The 14,524-nt window shown below is 38.5% G+C and overlaps 1 protein-coding gene across 2 annotated transcripts in view; it reads left to right on the top strand.

Moving 5' to 3' along the window:
* Positions 1-13,307, top strand: part of LOC109983016 (anoctamin-5-like) — a 28,964-nt gene extending 15,657 nt beyond the window's left edge. For both annotated transcript variants that reach the window (XM_020632516.3, XM_065952874.1), the window contains 18 exons: positions 881-988; positions 1,927-1,995; positions 2,172-2,456; positions 2,673-2,792; positions 3,379-3,494; positions 3,587-3,721; positions 4,635-4,740; positions 4,957-5,017; positions 5,446-5,597; positions 5,696-5,770; positions 5,872-6,097; positions 6,750-6,919; positions 7,083-7,180; positions 8,454-8,584; positions 9,027-9,232; positions 9,462-9,649; positions 11,006-11,111; positions 11,219-13,307. In XM_020632516.3, the coding sequence (XP_020488172.2) occupies positions 881-988; positions 1,927-1,995; positions 2,172-2,456; positions 2,673-2,792; positions 3,379-3,494; positions 3,587-3,721; positions 4,635-4,740; positions 4,957-5,017; positions 5,446-5,597; positions 5,696-5,770; positions 5,872-6,097; positions 6,750-6,919; positions 7,083-7,180; positions 8,454-8,584; positions 9,027-9,232; positions 9,462-9,649; positions 11,006-11,111; positions 11,219-11,443 (2,577 nt within the window). In that variant the 3' untranslated portion in view covers positions 11,444-13,307. The remainder of the gene's footprint in view (positions 1-880; positions 989-1,926; positions 1,996-2,171; positions 2,457-2,672; positions 2,793-3,378; positions 3,495-3,586; positions 3,722-4,634; positions 4,741-4,956; positions 5,018-5,445; positions 5,598-5,695; positions 5,771-5,871; positions 6,098-6,749; positions 6,920-7,082; positions 7,181-8,453; positions 8,585-9,026; positions 9,233-9,461; positions 9,650-11,005; positions 11,112-11,218) is intronic.
* Positions 13,308-14,524: the final 1,217 nt, after the last annotated feature.

Raw genomic sequence — 14,524 nt, 5'->3', positions numbered from 1 at the left:
TACAATACATTTTAAAGAATAGATTAGCTGCCATTTTTAAATAACTTTTGATATTGTAACTCAATTTAGAATGAATCAGAATTTGAACTATATGTTAGAATATGTTTTAAAGTTTGACAAAAGTTTTTGTCACTTTAAAGAAATATTTGATCTCTATCTGAAATATTTCAGCAGTATCTTGATTCTTGGTGGGTTAACTAACATATTGATGTATTTATCCACATTATTTTTAACAGCATTAAATACTTCCACTGTATATTGTTAATAACTATAACAGTGTATCACATGCCTTTAAGCACTTTGTCAAAGAGAGGTTTTTATCAGGTAGTTAAGACGAGATAAATAAATGTTAATAGCTGGATGTTACTAACAGCTGAAGTTGTCGTTTCTTTTCTAAAATAACAATTACTGTAAGAGGTGTCAATACAAGTCTTTTTTACACAAATGGCTGACGTAACCTATGTCAAAGAATGAGTTAAGGCCATGACTGACATTCAGAAGTTGATGTAGAAAATGTTGACCATGTTTCTCCTCCACCATCGACTATTTTAGTTTAATGACAGGCTGTGACTGTACAGTGTCCAGATTCAACTGTTTTATGTGGTTCTTCTAGATGGTTAAACTTTCTCTAAAATTACTTTTCTCATGCACCGACAAGTGAAAGTCTGATCCTTAGAAACAGTCTGCTACAATTTTTTAGGACACAATGTGTGTCTCCATTTATCTAATTCTGCACGTGTCAGTCTTAAACTTTGCACCATTCTGTAAGAATCACTTCTTGCCCTGCCAGTGTCTAATGTCCCAGGACTGCGTATGTGTTTGCTTTTGCTTCCCACTCTGTCAGCAACCTAAATTCTTCATGTTTTGTGTTCTGATTCAGACAGACAGGCTACAGCCAAACAAAGACACAGTGTTCTTCAGGGACGGAGTTCGACGAATAGACTTTGTGTTGTCTTATGTCGATGACAAAGATGGAGAGAAGAAACAGGTACGTGTAACAGAAAAGTTACAAGTTGCTGTTAGATGACTACTCAGCATGTTACACTGCTGCCGGTGACTCATTGTTTCACTGGTGACGTTATTACACAATCTATATCCACAACATGGCTACAAAGAGGAAGTGAGATACAGATTCTTTTTTCCATAAATGCATGACACAACTGACCAGAAATATGTTTTTAAATAGGCTGATAAGTGGAGGTGTCTGGGGAAAGAAGGACACAGAGTTTTGTAAGAAAACAAAAGCCATCCTCTTGTTTGATTTTAATCAATGACTCCTTTGCAGCTATGCAGTTGTTAAAATATTACTAAGAACTATATTCCTTGAAAGAGAACTTAAGTGGAATTTGTTGTCCATCATCATATTTTTCACACTTTTATGTTTGCTTGTAGTAACAAAAAGCAGCTCATTGTCTTTGACCTTATTTGAAGTGTAAAAAGTGTTGTACCTTCGTGTAGGATGGAGGGATGTTCACATTCTGAAAGTAAATCTAATTTTTATTTTCTATTTTCTTGTCACAATATAAGCGTCACAAAGATGTCAGAAGGATAACACTTGTGTTTGAGGAAGGCTCTGTTCATTTTCAAGAGACAATAATTGTGGAATAAATTGCCTTTAAACATCTGATAATTTGCTTGAATTACATTTTTTAAAAATGTTTTATACGTGACATTTATAATATAAATGACGTTTTTTTGAAGCAGTCTCTTATGTGTTCAGTTTTTTGTCTAACTGTAGGGTAGAGAGGGAGTGCTGTGTTTTATCTCTCTTTTGATCTTGTCTATGGATTATGAATGTACAGTACATGATCCCTCTCTCCTGTATATTTGTTGGTTACTGATACAACCAGAGCATTTTCTTTTTTTTTATTCATGTATCAGTGTGTGCCTGGCTCTCATGCTCTCTGTTTGCTTTTTTATCCTCAGGAAAGGAGGAAGGAATTTGAGGCCAACCTTGAGAAAGCAGGACTGGAGCTGGAGATGGATGACAAATCAGTAAGAAATTCAAAATCAGGGCACTTGCTCCACCTAGGGGATTGTTCGCTCAGGCACACCCTGTATGATAGAAACATGTCTTAAAGGGATGGCTCAGTAATAGGCATGCTTATATTGTCATACATTGAAATATTTTAAACAGGGTTTTTCCCCTCCTGTGTTTTAACGTTCATCAGGACTCCAAAGACCAGAGGACATACTTCCTGAAGATTCATGCTCCATGGGATATACTGGCCACCTATGCTGATGTGTTAAAGATCAAAGTTCCCTTCAAAGAGAGCGATATCCCCCATGGTCAGGATGTCCCTCTCGAATGGCTCTCACATCCTTTCCGCCTGCCAGAGCACATCATGCACCCGACCCCGGACTACTTCACCTACCCCTTTGACAAGAACAAGACAGACTTCTTTCTCATCAGTGACAAGGACACCTTCTTCCCACCTTCCACGAGAAACAGAATCGTGAGTATGACTTCATCTAAAATCACAAGTTACTGATCAGATTGTTAATATGTGAAACCAAAAAATCTGTACACCAGTTGCAGGGTGACACTTGGAGACTTTGAAGATGTATTTGTAAATGTCAAGGTTCATTTAAGGCGGTGAAAAAAGGCCAGTGCAAATATATAAACCACACGTGTTATTATCTAGTTTAATTCCACCTTTTGTTTTTCTTAGGTGTTCTACATCCTGGCTCGTTGCCCGTACTATAAAGAGGGCCAGAAAGAGAAAGAAAAAACCGGAATCAAGCGACTAATCAGCAATGGGACGTATACGGCAGCATTTCCACTACATGATGTAAGACACATGGAAGAAGGAGCAGAAATATGCAGAGACCAAACATATGTACATATACACATCATAACAAAGGGACAAAGCTGAGCCCAGCTATGCTTGCAGGTTAAGACTTGATATTCAAGATTTATGATGTGCTGCATACTATAGTTGTACTCAGAATCAGTGACCCAGTTGCATTTCAAGTACTCAGAATCAATGCTTCCTGGACCAGACACAACATTGTTATTCTGTTCATATGACTAAAACTTCTACAACTACAACTAGAGCTTCTGCTACAGCTGTGATTTATACTTAGGTAAAGTGGTTATGTAGCACTGAGTCGGATTGCAAACGGTCAGTGCATTAGGTGAGGACTTAAGAAGTACATTCATATCACTTGAGCATTTTCATGCTGAGAGCAATGATATAAGGACTTATATAAGAACTTTAAATGTATTTATCGTTCACTAATGATGTTTTGTTGCACAGTGTTAAATGTCAATATTAAGGAAGGGTTGAAGGAATAGTAAAACATTTTGGAAATATCTTTCATTTTTTAAGATCTTTTACCAAACTGCACATATTGTTGTTGTTCTTTTAACTTCAGTGTCGATATTGGAAAAGAGCCAGAAATGCCGAGTGTGAGAGCGAGCGCTACAACTTGTACCAGCACTGGGCCAGGTTTCTCTGCTTCTACAAAGAGCAGCCTCTTAACCTTATCAGGTAAACAAGCAAAGCTGCAAGTCTTCTTATTTGTTTCCACAGGGTTTAAACATTTTTTCGTGAACTTTGCTGTTTTGATTCTGCGTTGGCAGGAAGTACTACGGGGAGAAGATTGGGATCTACTTCGCCTGGCTTGGCTTCTACACGGAGATGTTGTTTGTTGCCGCTGTCATGGGCCTTATATGCTTCATTTATGGATTGCTCAGCTACGATGACAACATATCCAGGTTAGTAACACCAGAGGGCAGCGGGGGAGCTGGTCGATAAAGTGCCCAAATGACATGAATGGATGTAAAAAAAAATACCTGTAAAGAATGTAGAAATGTCAAAACACATCATTCATACGCTGCAATAACAACTATGATCCTTGTGGGAAATCTCAACTTAGATTTTGCATCTTTGATGTAGAGATTTTCTGCATAGTTTGTCTACAGACAGAAGGGCATCAGTGATATAGCAATAAGGCGTGGCTCACGGTCTGCAAACAAGTTCACCCTTAAAGTGTTAGAAGTGGTTGCAGTCAGGGCTTTATGCAGGCCTATCAAGTTTTTTCCACACCAAACAAAGGGAACCACTTCTTCATTGATCCTACTTATGCAGAAGGCTGATATTGTTTTAAATGAAAACTTCGACTTTAGTCACACTTCAGTTATAAAAAATGTAATATGTACTAGGCCTTGAGATTTTTGGTAAACATGTAAGCCATGTCTCGTATTTAATAGACTATTTAAGAGCACTCTACCTCCTGAAGATGGCAAATCTGTTTTTTTTTTTTTTACATTGTTTTCTGCATCATTTAATGTCATGCAAGACTCCCTGGATTTTCTGCTTCTTTTTTATTTTCATTTTACTGTCACCCTCCTATAGAGCACTAACTAAAGAGCACATGCTGGATCATTCATGTAGTGTTTTCTTTTTCCATTTCAACATTGTATATTGTTGCGTCAGCGTTTCCGATACCTAGCACTCACAGGTTAATATGGATATGTGTATCTACCTACCTACTTTTGGCCTTATCAACTGTTCCCTCTTTTAAACTTTTTCAACAAGATTTTGGTATTCACTGATGGTCTGTCCAATCTTGATCATAAATGGATATACTGAAGCGTTATTATCTTTGTCCTGTTTTCCTCCATTTAGCAAAGAAATATGTGACCCAGCTGTTGGAGGCAGTATTGTGATGTGTCCACTCTGTGATAAAAAGTGCCCTTTCTGGAAGCTCAGCTCTACCTGTCTCTCCTCTTGGGTAAAACATTACATCTCATGTGTTCATTTGAAACTATTTTAAAAACAGCAGTTACCTTAAAATAATAACTATACGTTAGATGTTTGAAATAAATCGTTAACCAGTATATCTGCTGTAAACTCTATCGTGGTGTGTCCGCAGCATGCCACCGTGTTGACTCCCAGCATGCTTCTACATCTCAGGGAAACTTAATCTTTTCCATATTTTTTCTTCTAGCAATCCCATCTGTTCGATAATGAGGGAACTGTATTCTTCGCCATATTCATGGGGATTTGGGGTAAGTGTCAATCGATGCTCTTACTCATGCTGTGTTTAACCTGTGTTTGAGACCCCACTTAGCCCCCTCCCTCTTGATGGACAGATTTTTATAATGCTTCCGCCCAGAACAACTCACAAACACAGTTTACACTTTGGGGCCAAGACATAAAAATACATAAAAACCATGCATAAAAACCTGGCCTCATGTTCAGCTATGAGCCAAGCAGAGTCATGGAAAGTCATTATAAACACATCACACTCCACACACAACCAACTCTTTGTTTTCAGTCAGTGCAAAGTCACAACAAGTTAAAGATCCGTCCAAAAGCCAACGACTGCACAGCGTAGGACTAACTTCTCTTTGTACAACAACATCTATTAGTTAGATGTGATTCTCAAACTCAGATTATACATCTTCTGTCTCCATTATTCACTCCTCTCCAACAGTAACTCTGTTTTTGGAGTTCTGGAAACGACGTCAGGCCCGGCTGGAGTACGAGTGGGACTTGGTGGACTTTGAGGAGGAGCAACAACAGCTTCAAATCCGGCCCGAGTTTGAGTTTCGCTGCAACAAGAAGAGACTCAACAAGATCACACAGGTGATGCAAAAAAAAAAAAATTCAAACTTGAAAATAAATATGACAAATATTACGTACTCGAGAATAATTTATATTAATCCTATGGACTGATCCTTTAGGAAATGGAGCCGTATCTTCCCATCACCAGCAAGTGTGCTCGCTTCTGCCTCTCAGCAACCACCGTCTTATTCTGGGTAACCAAACTCTGTCTTGCTATTTAGAACAATACAAATTGAGGGGTTTTCCATGTCTTGTCATATACAACATTTATATATCTGTGTGTGTCTCTCCACAGATGTCTCTGATAGTGGCCTGTATAATCGGGGTCATAGCGTACAGGCTCGCTGTGTATGCTGCCTTTGCAAGTATCATTAAAGACCCCTTGAGGAAGATCCAGCTGGTGGGAAGATTCATCACCCCACAGCTGGCGACTTCTGTCACCGCCTCCTGCATCAACTTTGTCATCATCATGATCCTCAACTTCTTCTACGAGAGGGTAGCCGTTTGGATCACTGATATGGGTAAGACGATTTGACCTGACAATTCTTGACTGAAAGAAAACAGAACCAAGGAGAAACCAAAAGCAATATCAAACATGATACCTATGATTACGTTTTCTTTTAAATCTTTAAAAGAGCAAGTGGATACTGACTCCATTTCTCAAATTTTACAACAGGAGAAAATGATGAACAGTTTGAATCATCTTTAGAGCAATTTGATGAGTGATAGAAACACTGACAGCCAATCAGAATCCATCCAGGTTTACATGGCATTAGTATCCGTAGTGATGGGGATTCTGAAGTTTGATTAATCCTAACCGTTATCCTTATCATGGGGATGGGATCAAATTGATCTTTTACTTACATCAAAGTATGAATCAAATTTGCCTCCAAAAGGCGACAACTCTCTTGACAGAGACCTGGATTCTCCTATCTCTTCTTGTCTTTGTAACATTTCCAGAACGCATTCCCTTCTGGTGTTATTTTTGATTCTCTGCATCACATCTAGCAGCAACAGCGCATGAATTCATTTTTTTTCTGATCCTTATTGTTTTTTTGTGTCACATTGCCCTTTACTGTTCAGAAAACAACGTGTTAACTCATTTTACTGCACTACTATCTGTTTATTTTTTTATTGTAGCTAACAGGAAGAATGTTTTTTTTCTTCTTGCAGAAATCCCAAAGACTCATCTGGAATATGAGAACAGGCTGACCATGAAGATGTTCCTATTTCAGTTTGTGAACTATTACTCCTCGTGTTTCTATGTGGCCTTCTTCAAAGGGAAATTTGTGGGCTATCCCGGAGAATACTCATACATGTTTGGCAAACTGAGGAATGAGGAGGTGGGTTTTTCTCACTGAAAAACTTCTTAAAAATACAATGTTGATTAAAGTTAGTTTATGTACTGAACCGACATGTATTTATGTAAACATTCCCAATAAAACTGTCAGGTGCATGCCCTTACTTCTAACATAACTGCCACTAAAAATCCTCTTGCTGTCCCAGTGTGACCCTGGAGGATGTCTGATCGAGCTGACTACACAGCTGGTGATCGTTATGGCGGGGAAACAACTGTGGGGAAACATTCAGGAAGCCCTGCTGCCGTGAGTCCATCAACTCTTTACCCTGTGCCCCAATTCAGTTGGAAGCATCCTTTGAAGGCCTCTGAAGGCTGCGTAGACCTCTCACTGGAATGAGACCGTCTTGTATACAGATGAGTCCCCATTAGTGTAGCTGTCCCCGCCCTTACCCTTCTGTTCCCTTTTGTCCCCTAGCAACATCAACTCTGCACCAGAACTAACGACAGAAATAATGTCACAAAACTTAATCAATTCTTTTGAAGATCATTTCCAGTTTCAAGTCCTTATTTTGTTTTCTTAATCCTTTGAAATGGTAGCCGTTTGGACTTACAATAGATGAAACCAGTTACTTAAACGTATTTATCGTGAGTCTGCTTGGATTGAATTGGGGCACAATGAATCTCAGGATATGTTCGGCCACGTAGGATGCACCAGATGGGTCAAAGTTGGCCGAGGAAAGTAGGATGCATCTGAAGCAGCCTTTGAAGTGGGACAGCCTTTGATGCGCAGCTGTGACGTAATTGGTCTTTAAATGCGCCCTCTGATGGATGCAGCCCTTAAATAGGGACATAGTCGTTGTCTTTCTTTCTAATTTTTATTTAAAATCAAGACCTTTAAAGAACAGATTTGGATTAGAAATTTAATTATTTAAACCTTGTCTGACAGCACCTAAGATCACTGATATTTACATGGTCAAAAGGAAGATTAACAAGATTGAATAATTATTTAATCGTCGTCTAGATTAAGAGGTATAAGAGGTATATCAAATAACACTACACCAGGTACATATAGCACAAGTTGGAGCCATTTGTTGTGTGTATTTTTTTGTGTATTGACGACTTCAGATGTGAAATCTTTTGACCAAATGGCTGAGATACAAGCAGAGACCCGGTCGTTACTTGGAGATACTTTATGACAAACTAGAGAGAATGTGATATAAAATAGAAATACTCGACAGCTATCCCAACTTGCACTTTTAAAGAAGTTGTACACATCTGATACATCTATTATGTCCATAAAATATACATCCTGTTCCCATGAGAAAGTTACCTTTATGGCACAACATACTTTAATGCTCTTGTTCACGCCTAAGTATATTCTTATACAGTTTTATATTAAAGTGGTCTGTGTTTTTAGGTCTGATTGAGACAGTCACACTGCAGACCTGCATTCACTTTTTCATTTCCTGGATAGTCATATCACTGTCAGCTCTCTCTGTTAATGTCTCCTTGGCTTTGTGCAAATCCTGAATCGGAGCAGTTTGACATCTGTTTCTTCTTCATGGGCTTCCTGACAGGTTGATGCGTAACTGGTGGAGCAGCCGAAAGGGGCGGCACAATCCTGAGAACCACTACAGCCGCTGGGAGCAGGACCACGTTCTTCAGAACTTCGGCCAGCTGGGATTGTTCTACGAGTACCTTGAGATGGGTGAGATGCTTTACTGAGCTTTTTAGGGCATTTTGTGACTTTATTGGAGAGATAGGACATTGGATAGGGCTGGAAATCATGGAGAGAGAGAGTGTGAGGAATGACATGGATAGGAGCCAGCTATCCTAAGGATCATTACCGGTTTTGAGATCCCCGCACCCGAGGCCGCGTGGCCCCTCGGTGCTGGCGGCGGACATGTCAGAAAAACACGCTTGTCTTTCTGACATGCGTCAGAAAGACGCTTGTCTTTCTGACGCCGGGCCGCCCGCTTGAAGGACTACAGCCTCCATACAAGGGCGCGCGCACTAACCACTGCGCCACCAGCACCCCAACTGAGCACATTTTTAACACTGATTTTATGTCTCACAAGGAGAGAAAGATGATATTGGCTGTATGGTAATTATCACTTACCCAGTATGCTCCGCTCTGTGTGTCGTTCCAGTGATCCAGTTCGGTTTCATCACTCTGTTCGTGGCCTCGTTCCCCCTGGCTCCCCTATTGGCTCTATTCAACAACATCCTTGAGATCAGGGTGGACGCCTGGAAGTTCACCACCCAGTTCAGACGACCCGTAGCATCCAAGGCCCGCAACATTGGAGCGTGGCAGGAAATCCTCAACGCAGTGGCTATTTTGTCTGTTGTTACCAATGTGAGTGTTGCTGTATGTGTAGAAGTGTGTGCTCGTTTCATCGGTAGCATTCAGAGAGTTGTTTGAGCTGAGAGAGAATGTGTCACTGAATGCATCGTTACTTATAGCAGTGTGGTAAACTATGATCAGATAAATCCAAACATACGTCACGCATCATCTAACCCTTTGATGTGCTATATTTCTGAAAACATTTCACTAACAGCTTCTTTTGTTCACTTTTTTCCCGCAGGCTTTCATTATGGCGTTCACCTCCGACATGATCCCCCGAATGGTCTACCTGTACGCTTACGGTGAAGATGCAAGCATGAGAGGCTACATTAACAACAGCCTGTCAATATACAACATCACACAGATATCAGAGGACAACATGCCGGAGGAGAAAGACCACTGGTTTGTGAACTCCACCAGCACCTGCAGGTAATAGAGCTCAGAGAGCGTTTATGCATCTTTAAAGTTACACTTTTTAATGCTTTTATATGGACATCTGATTGGATGACTATAATGATACAGGAGGTAACTTCTGTATCACTGTAGTTTAGAGAGAAATATAGCAGAAACAGACAGACTCAAAAACTAAGGGGCTAGCTAGCATTTAACACCTAAAGAGCCACATGTTTCCCTCAGAAGATGATTGAATACGACTAATATTTAAAAGAACCTCAGTCATTATCACAATACAGTCCAAGAGCAGATTCAATATTTAAATTATGAGAATCTAAAGTCCTGTAACCAATCAAAGACCTTTCTTTGACAGATTCTGACAAACTAATATAACTTTGGAGGAGCTGATGTTTAGTTACAACAAAAGTACAAAACACTTCTTCAAGTACCTTCATCGTAAAGGTTTTTACATCATTATGCAATAAAAAAATGATATATCAGTCACTGTTTTCCTGAAAAAATGTAAATAATCATCTTTCCTTTGACTCAAGAATTTGAGATGTTTAGAACTAGAGATGCACCAATTGCAATTTCTCTGGACAATTCCCATTCACAAATTTTACCTTGGTCTGACCTGCCAATACCGATTTTGGCTGATACCGATTTTCTGTCTTTAAAGCTCTATTATTGACAGTAAAAGGAAAATGTCTTTGATTTAAAAAATTTATTTATTTATATTTTAACAAAACCTGACTGTTAAATAGATTTTTGTTACGACAAAATATTATAAACTGCCGCAGGTTACATGACCATCTCTCATGCTCACTCAAGTGAATCACCACTAAAACATTTTGAAAATCAAACATTTTGTTACCTGTATTCTACTTTAGTTTTAAGCCATAATTTATATGGTGGAAGTGTCTATGTCAAGTAAAACAAACAAAAGGTATTCAATGATCTTTTACAATAAAACATTAGGTGAATTCTCTGAATGACATTTTCATATTCTGGAGATTTAAACAGCCATTAAAACTCTTTATCCCTTTAGGTTTTTAATCTATATCATTAATAGATCAAGTTTACAGAGAAGTTTGCTGCTAGACTCTTTTCAGCTGAATTCTCCCTGACTCACTTACAGACTCTCACCTGTCTGTCTCTCAGTGCCTCTGTGATGGCTGTTTGTGTTTACCAAGAGTTTAAATCATATTTATATCCATTAATTATCGATATTAATCTATAATATTTCCTGCACAGTTATATATACCTGTCAGAGGTTTTGTAGTTGCACAGTATTTATTGATGTGTACTAGCTCCAGCACATTTTGTTTATTGATTTTAATTAACGATTCATTACTAACTTTTTGATGCCCCTCTTCTTGTGTTTTTGAACAGATACCGTGACTACCGTTACCCTCCGGGCCATGAGAGGGAGTACAATCACACCATGCAGTTCTGGCACATCCTGGCAGCTAAAATGGCCTTCATCATTATCATGGAAGTAAGACAGCCCATATATTCACTGCTTATTACTGAAAAACAAATGCTTAGAATAAATGTAGGAGACTGATTATGACGTTACTATAATGACTCATTCTTTCCCTGCAGCATGTGGTCTTCGTGGTGAAGTTCTTCGTGGCGTGGATGATCCCTGACATCCCCTCGGAAGTGAAGGCTCGGATCAAACGGGAACGCTACCTGATTCAAGAGTATCTGCATAACTACGAGGTGGAGAGGCTGAAAATCCAGCTGAGTGCCAGTTTCATCACAGAGCCACAGTCAGAAATGACCTCCATGACAGACAAGCATGAAGTGCTGTCTGAGTGCCTGTAGCCCCCGATTCACACGAGGACATTCACAACAAGGGCTCCCGTCTGTGGAAAACGAACGCTTTGATGTTTTGTTACTGAATGGACTCCTATATTAGGAGCCGTTTAGAAGCATCAGGTTGAAAGAGAAACTTCTGTGCAATAGAAAAAGATTAGAAAAGATTTTATGTGCAGCTTGAAACATTCCCTTCAAACTGTCCGTTGGTCATGGCTGAAAATAAAAACTAACATGTTACATACTGAAAGTTCAAGTTTACGATGTTAATCATGTGAACCCAAGTGTTATTAACCTTTAAATGATTTGGTTAAGATGTCATATTTTATTTTTTGCATGTGATTCTTCAAGTGAGAGAAGAAGGATTCAAATGTGTCGACAAGAAGTTATATGTCAGTCGTAGAAAATGTTTGATGATGATTGTGGTTAGAGAAACTAACATAACTTTGAGAATAGATGTCCTACATCACATTTCAGTTTCATCGTTTAACTCATTGTAGAAAACTCTCAGACTTAACAAGTTTTACAAACATCAAATATGAAACACGTTGAAATATTGAAACCTTAGGCAGTGCTTATTTCTCTAAACATTCCTGTAGATCTGTAGCTGGGCTATAAGGTTATACGTTTTGTTATTTTTTGTGTACTACGTTTAGGGAAACACTCTTATAAAACTGTGCATTTGAGAACCAAGTACCTCCATCATACCGCAGTGAGACTGTAACAATTGGATGTTTAATGTTTCTCCATGAATTTGAGATCTCCAACTTGTTTCATGATCAATTATAGCAGTTTTACTTAAAAAAAAAAAAAGAAAGGAACATGAAGGACATGTTTGAATAGCTCTCCATAGATATTCAGCTTTAATGCAATTAGTAGTTATGTGTTAAGCTAAATGTACACCTCATTTTGGTATCGTTAACTGCATAATGTCTCAGTTCTCAGATGTCAGGTTAGTGATGTCTCTGTCTATTATAGGCATATAATCATAACATTCAATCCTCGTTCTGTGTTTGGATAATGTGAGGAAGGATTTGAGTGACTTTCTGGCTGGTTTTGTTTTTTCTGTACATTTACAGATTATTGTCTTCTATTTAAAAGAGTTGTAACACAGTTCATTTATTAATCTGTTTCTGCTCTGTAGCTCAAAACATGTGTGTAAGTTACTACATAATCCTCCTTTGAAGATCTTTCTAAGCAATGTGCTTATTCTATAGCCTGTTACTCATGAGGAACATATTTAGTGTAAGTGTAAGCTCAGACAGTGAACCCTGACTAAAAGTATGAACTGTGCGAGAACATTTGATGCTAGAAATTACTTTTTCAAGGGATGTCCACTATTGCTATTTTTTATCTTCTTACGCTTAGTGTGTATTTAAATCTTTCTGTGTTTCTATTGAAACCTATTTGTAATTTAAACTGCAAATGCGGCTGAACTCATTCGAGCCCTCGGCAGATTATATTTGACTAAACCTGGCTGACGTCAATCTCAGGATTAAAACATCTTCTAAAGTTTGTTGAGCATCACTGGTAAATAACGGCTGCGGATGCTGTGATGAGTGAAGGGGGATTCAGATGGTGATCCATCATGGTGCATGATGCTTTTCCCAACAAACAAATACCTTAACTGCCAGGGTTTACTTACTTTTGTATAATTTTCTAAACACAAAGTTTCCTATCTGAACTCTGTACCTGGTTCATAACATGTGTTGCTGCTGCTGCTGCTCATTGCATTTTAGTGGTTTTGCCTTGTTTTAATGTGCATGAGTTGCAGTCGTGTAAATATTTTGTTGGTTACATTTGAAGTGAGCTGTAGCCTAATGTACAGAAATGCACTAAAGCTAATACTCCCAATAAATGAAGAAATATCTTATATTAATGTGAGTTTCATTTTTCACATATACAATACGACGTGTTGACACTAGCGTAAAACCAGATATTTAAAAGGTGCATGATGTTTTGGTAGAGAAATGTGAAAGTTGGAGAAATGTACAGATTATGTGGTATCATAACTCCATACACAAACTGTCCTCAGAGGAAAATTTGGCCCCTGTAACAATGTTTGAAGATAAAATGCTACGCGAGAAGTTAAGGTCGGGGGGCCCGCAGCAGTAAAAGCGTAACTTTCCTGCTGGCTTTTTAGCTCCAAACAGTGTTCCAGGGCTCAATTTCTAACTTTGAATAAATGTTTTGTATTTAGTTCAGAAAATATAGCCTAGAATTGTTTCACTTTAATTTTCAACTTTCACAACCAAATCTACATAGTGCACCTTTAAAGTAAAATAGATATTACTGACATGGTTGAGAAAGTTGTGAATACTGTGCCCTCTCCCCAAACTCAAAGATCCTTTACAAATAGGTTGTTGAAAAAAATGAAAAAGATTTTAATTGAATTGAGTAAAATGCAAACATTGTTTATTTAAAGGTTGGACAAATGGATGTGTCTGCTGTATTACCTAAAAGTGACTCTTTCAGTTTCTAAATTCAGCTGCACATTGATGAACTACAACTATTCTCTTACATGTACTTTCCCGTAATACAACCATGATGATAAAGTTTTTAGGTCTAATAGTAGGTCTGCTTATACTTTAGATATTTTATGTATAATAAGCTGGCATCTCTTATTGGAGCAAAGGATTGGCGTACTTCCTCCACTAGATGTCATAAAATCCTGTCTGTACTCCACTATTGAGAAGAGTTGAGAACAGGGGAGCTTTCATCCTGCCAAACATTAAAGTGGAAACAGACTTTAGTGTCAAACTCTGCACCTACATCAAGCTGTGTAGCTCAAATATCACAGTGAAGAAACAAGATGTAAAACTGAGATTGAATAAGGACTTTGAAGACAAACTTCCTGCTGGGGTAGGGAACTTTGGAGAACCTAGCAAGAAAATATATATTTGTTAAAATTGTAGGTATCCCAGATTTGTAAATGCCTCTCAAACACAGTTACAAGTCTATGAGGTATCATTTAGAAGGAAGAGCTTCTGTTTTGAATGAGGCTTTTCTTTTTACATTATAAACAGACCTTTTCCTGACATTCAGGTCAGGAAGACTCTGCGCATGCGCATTGAGAGAAAGACTAGAGGG

Source organism: Labrus bergylta, chromosome 3 (assembly GCF_963930695.1).
Source record: "Labrus bergylta chromosome 3, fLabBer1.1, whole genome shotgun sequence".
Lineage (NCBI taxonomy): Eukaryota > Metazoa > Chordata > Actinopteri > Labriformes > Labridae > Labrus > Labrus bergylta.
The sequence above is the reverse complement of the archived record's forward strand: the minus strand, read 5'-3'. Positions and strand labels throughout refer to the sequence as shown.